Below are 21,828 nucleotides of genomic sequence, written 5' to 3'. Positions count from 1 at the left end.
GGAGTTGGATCTCTGCCTACTTTTGAAAGTTTTACCTTAATAGTTTGTTAAAAAGCTAAAAATTTTTCTGATTCACCCAAAAATGCACAAGTCTTCTCAAATGACCAGGGATGCAGTCTGCTGTGATGACTTGAAGGCTGACAATCCAGGCCTAGGGCTGTGCATGTGCTGTATTCCCAAAACCAGTGAGGCTTCAGAACAATGATAAATTGCTTTTTTTGTTGTTGAACTGTTGGCAGCTTACTCTTTGACACAATTTTTTGTCTGCATTTCTGTATTGTAGTATTTGCTGACCCATTAAAAAAGCCTAAAAACAAGAGGAAACTATTCCTGACTCTGACACAGAGCTCAATCTCTATAACTGTCTATAGCTTTTTTTTTTTTTTTAAAGAAAACAAAAAAAAAAGTTGCAAAGACATATTAATATTTTTCAGCACAGCAATTGCCCAAATTCCTCAGTCTATTCACCCACGGAGTTAAACATAATGTTCAATAATTTATTTCCTACATCAGTATACTGGTGAGGGAGGAGGAAGCACAGTATCTGTGACAGAGGGAGAGCAAGAGGACCCTGGAATGGGAAAGGGAAAATTGGGGCTGAGTGGTAGGGAGCTAAACTTATGCTGTGGTGATGGGGTGAAATCAAGGTGAAGGGAAACTGGGGTAGGAGGAAAGTATGAGGTGATAACGTCACTGGTAGAGAAGAGAAGAGGTGGGGAAGATGCAAGACACCTCACCTGTGATCCGAGGGAGGGTGGGAAAGGAGTGGAGAGTCTGGGGAGTTTCAGCAGGTCTGCATTTAAGAACTGAATTTGAGATAAATTAAGGACTTATATTCATATATCTGATTGGCCTAGTTACAGCCTCTAGGTACCCACTTACTCTCCTGAAAAGAGTTCACCAGTCCTGGGATAACTCAGGTTAGAAGGAACCCCAAAAAGCACCTAACCCAACCTCCTGCTCAAAGCAGGATCAGCTTGGAGGCCATCCAGCTGAGAGGGAATGGCAGAGAGTGTGTGTTGGCCTTTTAGTATATTGTCTTAAGCTGCCTTTTCTGGAGGAGTGAATGTCTTAAACAACTGAATGCACCTGAGGTTGTGAGTGGGAGCCCAACAGCACTAGGGAAGAGGAGCAGAACAGCTGGGAGGGCTGTGGATTTCTCACTGGGCTCCTGGGGTACCCTTTGGTGTCTGTCATTTGTCTTGCCAGCCAGAAAAAGCTGCAAATCCAGCAGAAGGTAAAACGAGCAAACACCATCCTCCATCCCCAGGGCTCCTTTCATACCTCTCCTCCCCAAACCATCTGCATCAAGACAATCAGCTCTTGGTTTCTTTGTTTTAATCTGATTCAAACCTACCTCGAAAATTGAAGAATATGAAAGACTACTCCAAAGTCAAACTTGGGAGCTTAAACACCAGAAAACTCACAGAATAAAAATAAAATAAAATAGCATGTTCTCTTGGCTGGGCTACCATAACTTGCTTAATATTTATTCCTGGAGGTAACAGCCAGAGTTTGTGAGGCTTCTGATCAGTCATGTATATCTTCTAGAAACTGATCAGGTCTGTGTAACTGTTCTTTGCTTTTTCTCTTAGATTTACCCCATTTGCTTTTCTTCTTCACTTGAATGCAAATGGAACTTTGGCAGCTTACCCACAGGGGCAGTTGTCCTTTGTGTTCAGAGTATCTCTCAGGTCTAATTCTCTTCACCGTGGTGTTGTATCTCCCCTCCTGCTTCAGTTTTTTCTCTACTTCCAGCTGGCCTCCTATGTGTTCTTAAAACTCCTATTTTTAGATTCCTCTACATTTTACTCTACATCATAAAGAGTATTAATTATACATAGATTCTGTTAAGCTCATGATCTCTGGTGCATTACCAGCTATCTCTGGAGACAGAGCTTGCTGCATTTGAATGCATTTTTAAAGCAGATGACAGACTGAGTGACAAGTTTCATTATCTGGCTGCATTCCAGCACCTTCTTGTGCCCACTGCCAGCCTCAGAGGTTGTGATCCCCCCAAGCTGATGCTTGGGCAGAATTCATAATACCCCAAATTGGATGCCAGCAGTGGAATTGCATTTACTAGACCTCTGCTGAATGCAGAGAGCCCAGACATGGAGTATTCAAAATGAACATACAAAAAAAATCACTGAGGTATCAGTCCTTTAAGCAACAGGTCTTTGCTGTGACAGAGACTGTCTAGTGAGTGGGCTGAGGTGGGATTTGTGAAAGCTGTGAGAGCAGGGAGACAGAGCAGTAATTAATTCCTGCACTATCTTGAATGCGGCTGCTTCTGTCTTGGTTTTTGTCCCTTTTTTTCTAAGCCTAGGTAGCTCTGCTATTACCAGTGTTGCCTGGATACCATCGGTGTCTTCATGCCAGCAAAGTCATCACTGAGAAATTGAATACAGAAAACCGTATCAGGCAACTTATTCCAGTGGGGCATTTTCAGCTGGAGATCCTTTTATTGCACTTACTCATTTGCACAGATCCCCATTACTCTGTGATCCCCAATCACAGTTTAAATTTGTGACTTCTGCTATATCTGATTTTTCTACTGACTGGATAACAGAGGCATGATGCTGAATTCCAGTTCTCTGTTTACCTCTTGGTATGAAGCTCTCTATGAAGCTCTCTAGATTTTTCTAGAGTACATCTACTAGCTAACCACAAATTAAATTTTCCATGAGAACAATAGAGATAATGAGGCAAAGATAGTTGTAAAAAGGTTGAACTGTTATTTCAAGAATTAACCATGCTGTAGATAAGTACAGAGCTCCTGTAGCAACATCTCATTACTCTGTTTCAATGTGTCCCTTCACTCCTGAGCAGTCTTTGAGGTTTCTGAATTAATCTAACATTACTGATGCATCTCTCACAGAGGACTTTACTCATCTCTTTTACACGGGAACAATCCAGCCTCTTTTTCTTCTTTTAGAGGTAGATGTTGTGTGCTGGAATAGAGCCATGTCTCCCAGCCTCATCCACCCTAAGTTCAAACCCCTTCTTTCCTTTCTAGCACATGTCCACACTGAGCTGCTGACCAGAAAATCTGGCCCAACTACTACTGCTGCTCATCTTCCCACTGCTGCCCATCCTGAAGAGGTAGGACTAGGAGCTGGCAGAGGTCAGATGCAAGAGTGGAACAAGAGAAAGTGCTTCCCAGAAAACAGGAAATCATTTCTAGGACTCCCTCCCATTTTTGTCCTTCCTCAGAGCAAGCCACTCTGAAAGACCATGGACAGTGCTCCCATATGGGACATGTGTGGGGTTTTCTACCTGTTTGCAGACATCATGACCACTTATTTCATGCTAAATACTATGGTTTTGTAGTGACTTTCTTCTTCTCAATTGTACTGCTGTTACTTTACTTATAAGCCTCTAATACACTGAAGTCTAAAGAAGAAGAATTTTATTGCTCTATGATGCAACTTGCTTTGAACAAGTCCATAGAGAGACTTGATAGCAGAATGGGGAGTGAAACAGTAAGGCTGATCAGTGCCCAGCTTTCCTGACATTTCCACATATGACTAAATCAGAGCAGTTTAAGTAGTGTCTACATGGGAAATAGGAAGGGTATTGCATCTTTTCAACCACATAAGAGCCTGCTGGATACATCTGAAGTCTTATAAAAATTGAGTGTTGGTTGGTTGCAGGAATGGACTGCTGGCTGTTTATATCATGGTATGGTGCAACAACACCCATGAGATATGTTTAAACTCATCCCAGGGCAGGCTTCTGCTACAGCACTTGATATTCTAACATATATATATATATATAAAGGTCTTTATATTTCTATTCTAGGTAGTACATTTATTTCTGTCTTTTTCCTAAAGAAGACCATGAGGACTGCTGATATATTGGGTAAGTAAGCATTTGCTAATCTAGACGTGTGCTGCCATATGCTTAGCAAGCTGTAACTCACGCAGCCCCCCACCTTCACACTCCCACTTTCCCAACCAAGTGTTTCAAGGCAGATGCTTTCAAAATTGCGAAAAAGTGATAAAAAGAGAGAGAATATTCAATGCATGAGGAAAAGACTGTATTCCCAAATCCTCTGCTCTTACAACCATAACTCATTCCTTATGTGTCCTCATTGCTCAAATTTATTTTCATTTTCTATTTTTGCGTCTGAGGTTGTCTTTAGTGTTATCTTTATGAGTACAACACAGAATTAATAAAAACAGGGAAATTATTGAATTACTCATTCAAATATAAGATTCTTTTTCTTACTGCATAGATACTGCACAAAAATTCAAGCTCAATTTAAAGTGATAACTTCCCTTTTGGTTTTAATTTTATCACTTCAATGAACAAATGATCATATTGTCAAGTGTTCAGTTGGGAAATGTGGTCTTCACTGTAAAAGCGTGTCAACTTTTAGTCTGTGTCCAAGATTTTTTTGCATATCAAAACTGCCCCCCTTGAACACAGTAATAGTGAGAGAAAAGCACATTTCAGGGTTTGGACTTTACACCAAGCCATCTCAACTGGGACAGTGCACCTGATGCAAAACATTTGATATTTCTGTGGGTTCTGAGCATCTAGGCTTGATTGTCCAAACTGTAGTGAGGACAGCTGTTCTCATGAATGTTTTGGAGAGATCTGTTCGCTGTCGTTCCAGGAATACTATATACGATTTATTTAGCTTTGGAATCCAAGTTTGCCAGCTCAGCTGCTAAATTCAAGCCCCCCCTCCTTCACTGATCATGTTTCCCTTATGGCCATATACACCGTGTGTTGCTTTAACTTGTGTTCAGCTGATTTATTTTATTTCTGTGAGTTTGACTTTGCAAGACGGATTTAACAATGTTGCTACATTCCATAAGAATGAGCTGTATGATGGGAAATATGGTGATGGTTTTGCAAGCACATAAATATAACACAGTTCTGCTTTTCCAAGGGAACTGTGTGAGATAGCAATGCCAGCAAAGCCCTCCGGATGTGCTTTGTTTTGTATTCCTGAGCCTTGCATTCTGCACCGATTTATGGGTTTGCCAAGAATTTTAAAGATTACTTGAAGAAAAATTGATTAGCTAATATCTTCCTTAATCCGATACAGTTTATGGGCTTAGGATCGGCTCACTTCTATCTTGATACTTCAATGAACATCTGTGTTTGTCAGCTGGATGTCCACAAGGCAGAACTTCCAGATTCTTATTAAAAGCATAATAATGCAAGTTCAACCTTGAAAAGGGGCCCTGGCAACCTAGTGGCTGAACAGTCTACTGCAAATCAACCTTTTATAAAACAGTTCATAAGTCTGCTAATGCAACAGGGAGCGGCCAAAATGTTGGCCTTATGGCAGCTTCACATGAGCATTGGATTGGCACACATGTGTTGCATTTGATGCTTCCAGGGCAGGTTGATAGCTGGTGCAGATCTCTGTGGTCGCACAGACTTTGGGAGTTATGTTTATTTACACTGGTTAATGACCTAGCTGACTGCACTAGTAGGAAATTTGTCCTTTCAGTTTAGGCTAGGTTTGTGTGACGCGCTTTTTGCCTGTGAGAAATACACAAAGGATGTATTGTCCTTTGTCGTACACTTGGGTTTGGAATTGAGAATATGTGAAAAGGCATTGTTGAGTTGGAACCCTAGTTCACATGGCTTTACTGACAGCTTTTTTCATATTTCCAAAAATCTTTGAGTCTTTAATAAAAACTAGACTAGGTAGGACCATAAATGCAAGGCAATCCAATTGCCTAAGCACAGATCTGCTTAAAGGAACTTAAATTTTCTTCTAGAAACTATTTCCAATCAGCTGGAGATCAAGTATGACCATGATTACCAAATACTGTATCACTGAAATAACGTGTCTTTTTTTCTAAAGGAGGAGCACTGACGATAACAGGGATTTACTTGTTGGTGACATTCGCTCCAAGTGCACCTCAAGAGCTCACAGCAATCCAAGTACAGAATTACTTAGTGAGCTGGCCTTTTTTGGTATATTCAGTGAGTATCTAGTTCACACTACTCCCTTAATCAGAAAAACTGGGGTTACTGGGGTTTCTACAGCATTATGAATTAGTGGTAGAAAAACTTCTCCTGAAGATAAATGTGTGATTTTCATAGGAGAAAGTCCCTCATCATCCTACCGAATCCAAGCTGAAAATATGCAGCAGCCAAATATGTTTTTTAGCTACATGTCAGGGGAAAGTCATGGTTGTGCAGGATTAACAAGAGTGGAAAGATTTTGATGTTTGGGGAACTTGAGGGAAAACCTAAATATTCATACTGCTCGTATTTCCTATATATGTATTCATGCCACCCTGTCTGCCTGTACATCTGAGTTACTGGGCTTTTCTGGAATGAGATGGAATGCTGCTTTTAAAAATCAGGCTATGTATGTTCTCAGTCCTTCTATTTTTCTTTCATATCATTCTATTTTATCCCTGTGTTGTTAAGCCTGGCTGAAAGGAGGAGCTGAGATGTGAAGGGGTGGTCTGCTTCACTGCCACTTAGGTTAATCTGAACCTGAGTTAGAATTCAAATACAAAAATACCATTTTGATTAAAGTATCTGTATACAAACTTCAAACACCATACATCTTCTTTGATGTATTTAATTAACATCAGGAACATGACCAGAGTGGGTAGGAGGAACTTCTGTCCCTCTTTTCCTCTGGAAAGCTGAAAATGTTTTCCTCCAGCTGAATGTAAATATAGGAATATTTGCAGCTGATGCAATATAGGAACTTCAGAAGCAGTTACTTTTTCCCTGTAAAGTGACTCACTCAAATTAGATTCGTAGTGCCCAGGCTTTTCTTAGTAGGAATCTCAGTTAGAAAGCCACTGAGTAGACAGTTTAAGGACCTTAATCTTTTAGCCAACCTGCAGACTTTACATGCATCTAACTATACATGAAGTACTGATTAAACATAAATTATGCTACCATTAAACATGTTGATCCTCTCTTTCAATTTGTTGTGCATTTTAAGCCCTCTTTCAATTTTTGTGCACTTTAGAAGATCCTGAAAGATGGTGATACAGCTCAGTGGAAGAAATTAATGTGTATAAATCACATGTAGTTTCAATCAGGCAGTAGAGAGGCTTTTGAAGGCAATACCCAAGAGTTTGGGGGTACTCAATAAGGGTTGCTTCAGCCTCCACAAGAGCTTCAGCAAGTCTGTGCAATTAGCAGAGTAAGAGGAGGGAGCTCAAAACAGCTCAGAACAGCTCAGTGCTCTTTCTTTTCTACTGAGTATCACCCTCTACCACACAGTTCCACTTACAGATGATAAAGTAGCCTGACATTTTAGGCACTGATTTTAAATTGCTTATTCAGCCATTTGTATAGAAATGGTTGAGAGAGAAAACTCCCTATCCACACCCAGTGACACCAGAAATTTCTGTGTGATATGTCATGCACGTTTTCTTGAAATCAACAGGTTGCTGGAAAAGGGCTTTTCCCCACCTGAGGACTTTTTTAACTTAATTTCAGGAAAAGTTTTCCAGAATACAATTTAATGCCTAGGAAGACTGCTGGGTTCTTCACAGAAGGCATTACAAGGAGGGAGTAGATAACCCCTGAACTTTATTTCCCCTCTTATCTCTTTTCCCTACCTCAGCCAGCATCTAATTCTGCTATGTATAGCATAGGTTGTGAGGAAGAATGGAGCAAGTACACAGCAAGTCTTCTTGACTCAACAATATATCAAGTGTTATTTGTTCCTTCTGTTTCATGGATTCATCTGTGCTGAACTTCCTCTGTGCACAGAAAATACATGAGTGAAAGGCTCCACAAGAGACTCTGAGATACCAGCCTGATTATCCTGGTATGCTGCTGGAAGATCAAGCAAACCTTGCTGTAAACATTCTCTTTGGGCAGGGAACAAGCTCTTCAAAATTATTTGTAAAAGGCCTAGCACAAGCTGACTGTAGAGACATAAATAGTGCAGCAGAAGCTACTGAGTTTCCAGTATAAATATACAGTGAGGAGATAGCGCAGAAGTATAATGCAGTCCAACAGTCTTTCTAAAAGTAGCCCCAAAGTGTGGTCCACTGAGAAATACAAAGCTCCAAGGGTACAAAATGTTCTCTGTGGGTGGTAAGCCATCCCCATGTGGCACTCCACTGGTATATTCTGCAGAAGTAGCCTCTAATTCCCACATGACAACTTTGAGTCACCTTCTGAGACTTTGCTATAGCATAATTATGTCTAAACAAGAATGACTATCCTAGTTTGTTTTTTTCTCTTTTGCTTATGTGCACTTTGATTCTCTACAGAAGACATAAATCATAGATTAAGCTCTTAGGTTTCCCAAAATAGAAGCATAATAAGAATTGGGTTGTTAATATTTAATCTGTACAAAATCAGGTTCAAAACATTTCTGCTTTTCTTTCGTACTGCCTAAAAGACCCTCCTGCATATGTAGTTGAGGTATGTGGTATTTTGTTCTGGTGCCTTCTGGTAATGCTTAGAAACATGGAAAACATGATTATTAAAAAATGTTGATGAGATGTGGGGTTGAGGAGACCTCAGCAGAGATTAGTTATAATAGCAAAGATGATTGTAAGCAGGTGAAGTTCCTTCAGTTCCTCTAAACAGAGTATGTGAAGCTGATAAAATCAATGCATTTCCAATTCCTGGGCTTCATATTTATCACTGCCACAGCTATCAGTGATGAAAGTAAGGACTGTTTTGGGTAGTTCTCAGAAGACAATTGTAGGCAGCAGCTGGGGCACCCCAGGAGGGTTCCTGGCTGTCTGAGGTCCTGTTAGGAGCCATGCACTCTGCTTCCACTGTGACTTAATTGTCATAGACTCTCCCTTATCTTCTGATTAAAGATGACCTGTAGATGTGTCACCAAGTGACACAGAACCACGGAAGAATAATGAGGCTGCTGGGCAGCACTAAGTGAGAACTAATTGTTTGAATTTCCTGCTTAGTATGTGAGACTTGACAGAGCTGAGTAAACATAAACAGCAGCCCTGGAAAGCAAACAGCATTTTTCTCCCTAGGTTTGGCCACAGGACTGCCATCTGTGGCCCTACCCCACGGCTGCTCTTGGGGTTTCCCCAGGAGGTAGAGGAAGCCACACACACAGACCTGTGTGTCCCTTCCAGAGCTGCCATCAGGGACTCCAATGTGCTTTCGATGGTTTTGCTTGGCTGTTTCCTTTCAGACATGTCATCTTGGTGGGTTGGTTTGCTTTTAAGCAGGAGATCACAGTGGAGCTTTATGGTAGCTTTAGCAAGAGAAGAGATGATGAAATGATGAGGACCAACAGAAGGCTGATGCACAGAGCCAGCTACCATGACCTGGTTCAGTCAAGGCTGGTGCTGCTTGGCACTACCTGCTACTTGGGGGTTGGACTAAGGTGGAAGAGGGAGTGGAATGACAGAGCTTCTGTGATGGAGCAGTTTGAGACAGTGACTATTCCTTGGCTTGCTTTTGGATGATTGTTCTTGCATAGTTTGAAATCTCAGTGAGAGGACATGATGGTTCTTGCCCCTGCTGCGATTGTCCGGAGGATATAAAGTGAGTGGATGTTGGTGTAGCTGGCTGCCTGCAGTAGGGTTGTCTCATGGGTTTGTGCACACCCTGTGGTAACCAGACCAAGGGTCTGGGGAGGGTGACTGGTGCTCAGGTTTGCACTGGTGAGGGAAGCAGATCTCACAGTGCTGTGTCACATGGTGCCATGGCCCAGTCCCAGTCACTCCATCCTGTGTGCCAGCCCCGGACTGGTGTGTCATGGAAGAGGATATCTAAGACATCTGTGGGACTCCTTTCTTAACCTGGGTGCCTTTCTGGGTGGGGAATATTTATTCGGCACATATTTCTTCTATTCTGTTACCAATTGTTCAATGCCAAAATAGCAAATGAAGCCACTTGGTGGCTGTTGTTGCTGCAGCCTGATAATGGGATATTCCCCTCTGGCCCTAAGGTGTGTTTGCCAGTGGCACCTTTACTTCTTCTCTCAAGTCTCCTCAAAATCTTGTCACAGTTTTCAACAGGGAGGCCAAGATGAGCTTACCTGTCTGCAGATCTTCACATTTATTGTGCCTTGGTTCCTCATCTAGACATACCCACTGTTGCACTGTTGAATAGAGCTGGAGAGGCTGGCCAAGTTACTGACTGTGTGACTGAGGCAAAAGCCTCTTTTCCACTAGCTGATGGCCCAGCTTTCCTCTCTGGGTGCAAGCCTGGAGGAAGGAACGTCACTATGGAGGAAGATGAGACCAGCACTTCACAAGAGATTGCAAAGATTATTCAATTAATTTAGCCCAGTAATCCAGGAATTCTTTTTTTTTTTTCCTTAACCAACAGCAAAATGCTTTACTCTATTCAACACATTTAAAAACAATCAAACAAACAAACACCAACCAATAAAAATCCCACAAAACAACCAACTTCGTTGTTTTGGGTTTTTTAATAATGTAATAAACATTTGACTTTTTTTAAAGAAAGATAGTATAAAATCCAAATTTGTGTTCAGATGTTTTCTTCATGTTTTGAGATGCAATTGTCTCTTGGTTGTCTTTGGAATCAAGGGATCCATGTGAAGGTAAATAAAAATTGAATAAAGCATAATTATGTTCTGTTCACATTTTTAAACACTGCTGAACTGGGGAAGGTAGAAGTGTGGCAGAGAAATCTAGTAACTGGGCATAGCTGACAGCTCTCCTGTTGCAGTCAGTCTCCAAAGTGAGAAATGGGCTGCTTACATTATATAACCATCACTAGTAACTGTTCAGTTGTCTCTTTGGAAATTTCATCAGCACAACACCCAGGTTCTTTTGAGTCTAGTGCTGCCTCATGGTGGCTGTTAGTTTAAGAGTGAAGTGGCATTATATAACATAAAATAGTATGCTGGTGACAAAAGCAAGGAGATTAATAGGTCTTTCTATTATTTGTTTTCTTGGTAAAAAATAACAGTAATGACATTCAGTAACGATGACAATCTCATTTTCTGTCTCATTTCCCCCATTTGATTATTTTCTGACATGCACAGATGAACTTCTCCATCTTCATGCTGTCTCTAAGGCTACTGGGCTTCTGAGCACCTCTAAGGGCAGAGCTGCATCACTCCTGCTTTCCTAAGTCTTCTGGGCTTTACAGGAGCCTTGTGGCCCTTGCACTTGCTGTTTTCTTTAGGCATAGAGGGATATTTCAGCAACCCCTTTGTGTAGGAGACAAAATACCCATGCTTTTGAGATGGCAAAAGGCAAGAGTTACTGAGGGAATCTGCAGAGACACATTAACAGCAAGTCAGCAAATTTAACTGTCTGTCATTTAGATGTCATATTATAGAAGGAGCAAAACTGGACCATGCATGGTGTAGGTAAAGCTGCTTCAGCATCTAAAGATGTTTTATCATGTGGTCTCCTGGTGTGTCATTGAACTTTTCCAGGTAAGCTCCTGGCAGGTAGTTGTGACTTGAGACCTACCACATGAAATAATGCTTTCCTGCTTATGATGTATGTCAGAAAATTTGGACAAAGTTTTGAGGGGAGTTTCTAGTAGGAATGGTGAGAAGGGAAGGACAAAGAAGGTAGCAAAAATAAGCTTGCATATCACAAAGAGTGACATTAGGAATACTATAGCTAAAAGGAGAGATTGCTCTTCCTTTAGCTAGGTGCTTTATTCCATAGGAATTATAAACAGAGTTTCTGTTATTCTTATTACTGATAAATATTGGCACTTTTGCTGTCACATTAAAAAAGTCTTCTCAACATTACCAGCAACAATATATATATATAGAAGTGCAAAAAGAAAAACTAAAGATATAAGAAATGCTCAAAGTTTAACTTCTGCTATAATAGGAAAGATAAATGACAATAAGTGTTTGATAGCTCAGTCAACTGTCAATAGTTATTTTTTAGCAGAAGATATTTTATAAAGCCATTCTTCTTCAAATAGGTAGAGCAGCAAAAATGAATGTGACATCTCAAAGACTTTGAATGAAACATTTATTACATAGTTTCACAGCTCTAACTTTCTTCTCTTTTACTTTCAGATTTTAGAAATGATAATATTCTGCATTCTCCTCTATTTTTACAAAAGAAAGGCTGTGAAACACATCGTGGTTTTGTTAATGATGGTAGCACTACTGGGTAAGAACATATTATTCACTTTAATGTTCCTGTCTGTTACTTGATAATTTCTTGTCACTCCATCTCTCCAGATAGTTTAGTTTAGAGCCATTTCAAAGCAGTGTATTGAAGTAGAATCATGGAAATGTTTCACATTATTTTACTGGGGTCTCTTTTTGAAGAGAAGAGCTGATTCTGAAACATAGTTTCTATGCTTATTGCTGGGATTATTTATTTTTACAGACGCTCCAAAATTAATATGCTATGGTATTCTGAAACTTGTTTTAAATAACACTTTAGGTTTAGATCCTGGGGAAGTGGACTGTTTGAAACTTTGTTTTAGAGAGCAGGCTGTGAAAATCAGTTCTTTAAAACAGAGCAGCTGAAGACCTTGTAAGCACTCTGTAAACAAATGCAGTGATATGCTGTGACTGTGCAACAACTTTTTATTATCTAAGACTATTTGTATATGGAACATTTCATATTTTAACACCTTTCCTGAAGAAGCACAAGAACTCAGTGGGCCACTGAAGTTGGCTTCTATTATTGTCACCACAATCAATAACCAGGAAAATATGGGAGATCATTTTATCAGCTTTCAATAAAGTTGAACTTGAATCATTTTTGAGAAATGCCAGGAGGTCATCTCTAAAGCTGCTATGCTTGCAGGCTTATATCAAGAATTTTCACCACCTTGTGTGACAAATTCTCCTGTCCTTGTCATTTCTCCATGAAACCTCATGGGACATCATAAGTCTTTGGCTGACGTGAAAGGTGCTTGAACTGTGCCATTGAAATCAAAGGTTAGTTTTTCACTGCTCTCAGTGGGTGTATGTATCAGTCTGCAAAGATTTACATTTATAATGGAGGTGACCAAGAGGGTTTTGATAAAACAGAATTTCAGTGTAGTTTGCCAGGTACAAAATTTGTATTTAACTGTATTTTACTGAATGTGAAAAACCTTCAGAGCTCTATGAATCTCCTTCCTTCAGATCCCTGAGTAGTTTCTTATTCAGCTGAAAAGCTCAGAATTTCAGAACAACTTTTTGGGTACAGTCTTCCCATGTAGATTTCCCAGCACTAGGAACATTAGGATCTGTAGCTCCGCAGAAGCAGTGAAGGATTTCCATGCTCCCTGCATGAGGCAGAGATGGAAGAGTCCCCAGAGCCTCAGGTCTAACTGCTCTTGGTTTGGAGGAGGGAAGTGTGAGTGTGGCTATCTCCCAGCTGCTAGCACAGAGCCTTGGAGCTTTGGCAAAGCTCGCCTGAGCTGCTCTGCAGCTTGCAGCACTGCCATGAGGATTGTGAAGCACTGTGCGCTCCTGAGCAAAGGTCCAACCTCCTTCTGCTTAACTGGAAGCCTGAAGATTTCCAGATGTGTTCCTACACATCCTGCTGCAGTTCTGGGCAGGCCCACCGTGGGGCTGCCCCGAGCAAGCTCTGGGAGACCTGGGTGGTTGGTCTGTGTAGCCCTGCTGAGTTTGCCTTGTGTCCTGCCAGCGCTGATGCTGCCAGTGTGAAAAGGACACGTGGAGCTGCTGAACAGAAGCAGGGCTGCAAACCTGGGCGCTGGCAGGCACTAACTGCAGTTCGGTGGTGTGGCTATGATCAGCCAAAAATACAGTTTCAGCTGGTGGCTGCTGAGGTTTTCGTGAGCATACACAGCCTGAGGAAAAATGGGTCGTTATTTCTGGTCTGTTAAAAAAGACACAAACAAACAAATCCCGTTTCATGGGAACTTCTGAAATACTGACATTTCCCTTGAGCATGAAACCCAGAACTGCATCTGACTCTGGTTCCTGCAGCTGTCCTGGAGCCTGGCAATCCCAATAAAGCTACACTTAGAGCACTCTGCTTGGTCTCTGACCTTTCTGCTGAGCGAAGTGATGGAGGAGCTGAAAAATTGCCCATAACTTTGCTCCCAGCTGTGTGACACAGGCACTGCCCCCGGAATGCCCTGCCTGCCAGAGGGGTGGGTGCTCGTGGAAGGTGATACATTCCTGGTGGAGTGTTCATACAGATGTAAATTAAATGTGGAAAGAGAGGGCAGCCTTGTGTTTCACTGGATATGCAAGCTACTTTCACCATCAAGAAAATACAGAGGTGATCACAAAATCTGATAACGTTTTGCTTAGTACAACTCTGCAAATTCATTTGGTGAAAATTATCTTACCTCATGTATATACTCAGAGTTATGATAAGTTTGGGGGGAAATATTTCAGGTTATAGTGGGATTTCAGAGTTTCCTGCCCTAACAGCTGGAAAGTGACATCATTTGTCATATTAGCCTTGAAGGGATGTCATTCCAACAGAGGAAATAAAACAAATTCCTCGGTTTGAAACTTGTTTCAGAGTTACTTTAATGAAAAAGATCATTCTGCTTCTCAAAGAAGATCAACCAACCAAACCAACAAAAAAAACCCCTGGTGCTTTCATTTCTGTCTTGTTAAAATTATAAGGCATGGAAACTTCCCTTTCATCAGAAAAAAATTTTAGCAATCTCTACCCTTAGCTAAACAATTCAAAATACCCATTTCTACCTCTAAGTGTTCTTTGAAAATAATAACTTCCCCTTGTTAGAGTGCAAATCTCCATTTTTATGTGGATGGCTTGTTGGGGCTTGGGTGTATTTTTGACTTTGCATCATAGCATTTGCACCACTGCAGCCAGCATTTGACCTCTGCTCAGTTTTACAGCTGTGCTTGTTAAACCACTTCACCTGTTTCCATTACAGAGAAAGAAGTGAAGTGCTTGGTGGAAAGGTTGTCATGAAAACAGGGAATTTCGTGGTGATGAACAGGATCATCACAGGATGTGTGCAACCCTTAAACTCCCCCTGAACTTCTGGACTTTCTATAAGAAAAATGTTTGCAATCTTCCCCCTCCTTTTCTCCCAGGCCTTGGCCTGAACCTTTTGCAGAGTGCAGGTCTCCTTGCCAATCTGAATGTTACAGGAGGATGAATCAGTCCACTGAAATCCAACACTCCTCAGCCCTGCAAGAGGGTGGAACTGGATCTCAGCTGGGGGACAGTGCTCCTGACAATTAATTACCTCTGTTCAAAGGTCGTCTCTGCAGCCTGACTCTTGAAACTCTTACGGTTTTTTGAATTTGTTACATTTTATTTGCAGTAATCACAGCCTTCTTGGGTTAGGTTCCACAAACCAAAAGCTCCGAAAGGAAATCTAAAGTAACTCTTAGCTAAACTCTCAGCCCCTTTTCTAATAGATTTGTCCTGCAAAACCTTTCTGAACTGGCAACATTTATTAAAACCATCGCCTGCTGTCTGAAATTTGTTTGTGGTGGTGCAATAACAGTGATTAAATGGATTGACAACACGCTACTGAAATACTCTTTCTGTGGGATAAATCCAGTAAATGGTTTTAAGAGCCTGGCCCCAAATAAATGAAGAGTAGACCCCTGTGTTGTTTGTCTGCTCTTCATGTATATACATATAACCCATGGGGAGAGTTAGGTGCTTTGGGATGTGATCCCAGAAGTCAGCTTTGGCCAGCTTCTCCCTCAGCAGAGAAGTCCTGAGGGTGATGGGTTACTTGAGGCTGCTATAAAGAGGTGTCCTAACAGCTTTGGACAGATAGCCAGACCTCTCAAACGTCTCCTGAATACTCTAACACAGGCTCCAAATGAGCAGTGGGATCTAAATAAAGCATGTCTGGAAGATGTGGAGGCTGTTGTACCACCTCCAGCTGGTAGTCCAGTGTGCTACAAGAACTCAGAGACAAAGCACAAAGCATACATGGACCTAAGGCCACTGAGTTTAGACGGTAGCTTAGCGAGCATTTATAAAATCATACACTTGTTTTAATTTAAGTGATCAGACCTGTGGCTCTGACCTTGATCCTTGTCCTCCCTCACTGATGGTCCGAGGTCACTGCCAGTCTGAATCTTGCCCTGATAATCTCTTCCTTTCCATTTCAGCATCACTGACTGTCATTGCTGTTAAGGCTGTGTCCAGCATGATAGCACTTTCTGTGAAGGGGAAAATGCAGCTGACTTACTCGGTTTTCTATATCATGATTGTTTTAATGGCAGCTTCTTGTGCTTTCCAAATCAAGTAAGTGAAATTCTACTTACCTCCTAACCTTCATACATATTTTATCTATCCGTTTTATTTGGTACTGATAATGATTCCAGATACAAGTTGCATTTTAAGGCAACAAATTCCTGGCAGAGCCTTGACAGATGCATGAATTGCCTCCAGCTGATTGTATTGTTTATTTAGGCTTTATTGCTTAGTTTAGAATTGATTGGTGTGGACATCACCTCCTCTCATTATCACCTTCAACAAGGCCTTCCCAAATTTACTTGCCTAGTTTTGGCACAGGTCTTAACACACTAAGTGAAATTTATGCTTATGTAGTTGTGTGGGGGTTACTTTTAGAAGCCTTTATTGCTGAATAATCAAATTGCCATGTTTATCCTCATTATTCATGTCTATTCCCCAGCTTTATGTCACCAGTCAGACTGAAGAGGAGAGTTTATCCCAACTTTCTCCCTGCCTCTGTTAAATCTGCATGTTGCACTTTGCTATCCTGTATGACTGTGCCTTTCAAGTTTTCCCTGCAGGTCTCTGGTCTGTGAAGTGATTAGTTTATGTCGCCTTTGCAGATTGCTGGGGGTGGCAGCACAGTAAAATATGTCTTGCAGCTCAGCAGAGTCTGTTCCCTTTCTGCCTGTCCCTCTGCTCTGGTGCTGATAGCAGCCTTCAGCAATCTCATCTAGACTGCTCCAGTGTGAGCCTGAGTAGTTACTTGCCTGATTATTTTCCGGTAGAAAAGCCAACCCAGCTTTTTCATGGCAGAACATACCATTCCCATGTGGAATCAGAAAGTCCATGCATTATTATGCACTGACTCTCCATGGCTGACTCAGGAACTCCCCTGTAACAGATTACAGAGTGATTTACATCCAGCTTGTCTTCGGTGGGAGAACAGCTCCAGGCATTTAAAATAGGCAATAAGAGCTTGGTAAATAGGAAGGTGCTGAATTAATCTCTCCATCTTGTAATTGTTTCTTTCTTTCTTTTGCTGGCCAAAATTAAAGCAGAACTAAAATATGCCCATTTAGTTCCCTGGGCTCAGTGTCCCTTTCTTTCTACTATTTGGATGCATTTTCTAACAGGGACAGTGCTGTCAGTCTAAATTTTTCATTTTATTTGTTTCCCCTCTTATTTTATTTGACTGTCATTTGTTAGCTCAGAACAGCCTGTGCTGCAACAATCTCCTGGAGCCTCGGTATCACTGTTTTAGTCCCTGTGACCAAGTTTGTTGCAAATGGGAGAAAATAATGAGGTGTTTTCAATGACTTCAAAATCCTGACTATCCTGTGGATATGTAGGATTTCTTTATTTTTAAAGCACCATGGAGACTGTTCAACAGTTGCTAAAATAACCATGCAATTATTTTAATGGCTAAAACAGATCCAGGCTTGGATTTTTACTGAGCACATATATTGTGCCAGTGAAACATTCAAGTGTGGTTCTTTTTACAGGCTTGAAAATAGTCTGCAGACTCCTGATTTTTTCTCTGAAATGACCATTCACATAACAGAATATCTACAGGTGCATCTACAATTTCAGCTCATGATTCATCACCCTATGGGTGAATGTTGATAGCCGTGGTCTCTGTACAAGTGGGTTAATTGCTTTGCCTTTTTGCACATTGTGCAGGCTGCTCCATGGCCAAAGTCTCAGTCCTGCAGGGCTGTGTGCAGTGTGTGCTCCTGTGGTCATGCTCTTGCTCATGATTCTGGTGAGGGTTCATGTTGTCTTTCTGAAGAGCAGGGCAGAGAGTTTCCAACCCAAGGAGCACAAGCTTGACGCCACCTTCCTAGATTTTCCCAGCAGGGCAGAGTGTTTCTGGGCTGTGATTGCATGGATAAACACACAAATAGATGTTTCAGCCAAGCTGGACTGAGCAGTAGCAGTAATGTGGACTTCAGCAAAGAAAAACAGTTCCTACAAGAGCTCACATGTTCATGTCCATGATGCAAATATACCCTTACACAACCTGTTTGAATTAGAGCAACTTGTCCCTGGCTGCTTGCAGGCAGCACTGCTTCCAAGAACCAATGCAGATGATAAGCAATAATACCCTAGCATTCCTCCCTTATCTGTGGCAGACAGAATTTTTCCAGCAATGCTTCAAAAATATGTCCATTGACAGCCTATGGCCAGAAGAATCCATGCCAACCTTCTTGCTTTCTCCTGTTCATTTGTACTCCGCAGAGTCAAAACCAGAAAGTAAATTCAATACATATATGCTGTCCAGGGCCACTTGCTGTTGTGCTAAGAAATGGTCACACTTACTGTTAAACTGACAAGAAGTGGCTTAACCTGACTTAAAGTGCAAGGAACCTCTGAAAGGAATGAGATGCAATAATGCTTTTCTTGCAGGTTCTTGAATCAAGCAATGCATCTGTATGAAGCAACAGCAGTTGTCCCCATTAATTTTGTGTTCTTCACCACCAGTGCCATCATTTCAGGTTTGTTTCTGACCTTCTGCCTCTACAGAAAGATTTTCTAAGCATCAGGTTTTCAAGAATTACTGCCTGTGAATAGGAACCCAAACCAGACATATTTGTCTTCACAGAAGGAAGTTTTTCCTAAGTCATAGGTGTTTAAGTTCTGAAAAATAAATAAGCTCACAACTTTTGAAACCAAATGAATGTCAGGGGTGTTGGAACTAGATAATCTTTAAGGTCCATCCCAAACCAAACCATTCTATGTTTCTACGAAAAAGAATCAAATTCTAACCTTTCCAAAATAGAAATGTGTGATTTACTGTGCCTTGCTGGCTTACTAGAAGTACCTGCATTTATCCTAGCCTCATACTGACATCCAGTAAATGCATTTACCATGTGCACACCAGTCTCTCCCTATACGAACTGGTAGAGTAATTTTAACAGCCTGGCAAACTACTCAAATGACAACCAGCTGTGCTTCATAGTAGTTAGCGTATATTTTATTTCAGAAGGTGGAATTCTGGGTTAAGTGAAGGAAATAAAATGACTACAAAAACTTTTTAAGCATTTAACATTTTATTCTGGGTGAGAACTTTGAACTCAGCATTGTTAAAGAGGGACTGCAAATCTTGGAAATGGTGCGCAGCGTAAGAACATGAGCTGGGAGGACGACTAAGATGCTGTATCAGCAATGAGCCAAAATGATCATGTTGTTAGAACATTTATGACTCATTTTAACACACACTGGGGGCTTTCCTGTCATTGCTGTGCAGGAGTTTCTCATGCAGAGCTGCCATTAATGAGAAGGGGAGTTAGCTTCGTGCACAGATTGCCTCAGCACCTGTGTTAGAAGAGACCTGCACTTTGTGACCGAGAGGAGACTTCTGCCAAAAGGGGGTTGTGTTCCTGTGGCCATATGGGGAATTTGGCCTGGTGCCTCCTTAAAAGATCAAGTACCTATTCAGGAATGGCTTAATAGCTTTGAGAGTGGATACACATGCATTTGCACCAGGTTAGTTAAACCAGTGTAGGGCTTAGAAGAACAACCTCAGCTGAGTCTTGCTGGTAGAAGGTACCTTGTCTCATGACTCCCCCATCCCAGTTACAGCCTTTGAAGACACAGTCACACTTCAGCTGCACTGGTTCCCACTCCGGTGTTTCTAAGCAGAGCTATGCTCATCAGTGGTTTAAAGCTAATATACTTGGCTGTTAATAGGGGCAGCTGAGATCCAGATACACATCTGGTTCTGTCACCTCCACTACTGAGGTGCTAATTCCTGGAAGAGGGGTGACCAGAAAGAGTAGTGATCCCTTCAGCCAGAAAGATTTAGCAAACTTGGCTGCTGGAGCCCTTCACTTGGTGTAAACATCAGGGACACAGTTAGTTATTAAAAATCTGTTCCCAATTGGAGTTAAGATGTCCACATGTTCTGTTGGAGTAGCTTAACGAAGTCCATGAAGAACCTCTTAGCTATATCAGTATGTCTCTGCTTGTGAATAAGGCCTTGAGTTTGACCTGCGCAGAAACTGTTGCTGACAGTGCAAAAAATACATGCATCTGTGCAATTACCAACCCAGCACATGTTCCAACCCGATTGACTAAATCTTCTCCAGTCCTATGCATTATCTTGAGAAAGCCTAGATTATGGAACATAGGACATAAAGTGAACATATCACAATGTGTATTAATACCTTATTTGGGATTTTTTTGCTCTGTTTAAGCATGACACTGGCTCCTGACCCTCCCAGCTGTAATTCATATCACTTGGAAGCCAGTCAAGATCTGCAATTCTTGTTTCTGTCACATTCCAGGGGTCATATTTTATCGGGAATTCCAAAGTGCAGCTTTACTGAGTGTGTTCATGTTTCTGTTCGGGTAAGTGTATCAGCCTAAAATCTGCACTAAGGTTTGTACTGAAACAGCATTGCCTTGTGGAATCCCTTCTTTTCTCAGTAAGAAGAAACCCACTTTGTTATTAAAGTATTATGGAATAGCCATTATAGTAGGATAAAAAAAACATTAAAGGAAAGATTGATGTCTGTGCTTTGGGAGTTTGGAGGCCTGGTTTTGAATCCAAATACGTAAAAATGTGAGACACTTGTGAACTACTAATCTCACGATGGAATGAAAAACCAGCATCATGTGTTCCTCCAGCAGGAAGGAGAAGTGACTGCTCTCCACCAAATATCAAATTGCAGGGGGTGCTTTTACAGCTGTGAGACATCTCCTCGCATGTCACCTTCCACTGGTGTGTCTGGCTGGTCTTTGCTGCCCCTAGGTGTGGGCAATTATATGAGCTGCTTGGCTACAAGGCAGTACTACTCAACCTCATTTTCCAGTGTCCAGAAAGACACAGTGTGCCTGCAGAAAAATTCAGAGCATGCTAAATACATTTTTGAAGAATGACCTAGGTGTTGGGAGAGCAGAAACCCTCTGCTGGCTATCAGCACCATAACAACTTTTGAGAGAGGTGACAGTTATAAGAATGGGCATGAAAAGGTTAAAAAATCTTATAGAACTGCTGGAGGTGTCCTGCAACAGCACTGTCAAATAAATGAGGCTGATAGCTACAGACATCTTCATCTTTTGCAGTTGGGCTGGGATAGGTGCACACAGCCACTATCTTGTCTGACTGCTAGAAAAGAGACAAAAACTGGAGATGAGCAGCCATGTATTTGGCAGATATGAATTAGGGGTTGTGTGTCCAACACATAGCGGATAGAAGATGCGTCCAACCATAGCAGTTTTTCATTGCTCCTGGCTTACAGCCTGCCCCTGAGACACACAATCAAATGAGAAAAACAACAGAGATGTCAATTGTCCACAGCTAGACTGAGTTGTTAATGAAATTGCACATGCTAGAATGCTAGCTTGGATGCTCTGTGAAGATTTGCTCAGGGATTCAAAGGTTGTGGTCTCACACTCACAGGCATCTGATTAGGTGTATATTGCTGGAAGTGTAATTTTGGCTGTGGAGCCTTTGGAACTGATAATAAAGCTTCAGGAGGCAAAAACTAGACTGAAAGAAGCCCTAAATAAATCTACAGAGCTGCCAGGAAGAAGTGTTTCTTTATAAACTCAGCAACTTGGGTTTGGAAGTCCTTGAAAAAGAAACATGGAAAGAAATTCTCATCTCAGATGCAGTGAACTGTTTCTAATGATACTATGCCACTGTTATTTTGCAGGTGTCTCCTGTCTTTCCTTGGTGTGATAATAATTGCAAGAAATAAAAAAGAGGAGCATTTACAAATTCCTTTTATTGACTGTGGACATATTCCTGGTAAGTAGGGCTTTTTATTCTGTCTCT

The 21,828-nt window shown here is 41.4% G+C and overlaps 1 protein-coding gene across 3 annotated transcripts in view; it reads left to right on the top strand.

Annotated features, from left to right (window-relative positions):
* Nucleotides 1–21,828, top strand: part of NIPAL2 (NIPA like domain containing 2) — a 51,599-nt gene that overhangs the window by 27,262 nt on the left and 2,509 nt on the right. The window contains exons 4-10 of one of the 3 annotated variants that reach the window (XM_085053277.1): nucleotides 3,805–3,864; nucleotides 5,834–5,955; nucleotides 11,963–12,059; nucleotides 15,977–16,112; nucleotides 18,453–18,541; nucleotides 20,333–20,396; nucleotides 21,707–21,801. In XM_085053277.1, coding sequence (XP_084909403.1) covers nucleotides 3,805–3,864; nucleotides 5,834–5,955; nucleotides 11,963–12,059; nucleotides 15,977–16,112; nucleotides 18,453–18,541; nucleotides 20,333–20,396; nucleotides 21,707–21,801 — 663 coding nt within the window. Of the gene's footprint in view, nucleotides 1–3,804; nucleotides 3,865–5,833; nucleotides 5,956–11,962; nucleotides 12,060–15,976; nucleotides 16,113–18,452; nucleotides 18,542–20,332; nucleotides 20,397–21,706; nucleotides 21,803–21,828 lie in introns of those variants that run through there. The other 2 variants (XR_014850213.1, XM_085053278.1) reach the window with 2 other exon arrangements.

This window comes from Lichenostomus cassidix, chromosome 2, assembly GCF_008360975.1.
Source record: "Lichenostomus cassidix isolate B80296 chromosome 2, HeHo_3.0, whole genome shotgun sequence".
NCBI lineage: Eukaryota > Metazoa > Chordata > Aves > Passeriformes > Meliphagidae > Lichenostomus > Lichenostomus cassidix.
This window is presented reverse-complemented; position numbering and strand designations above follow the sequence as displayed.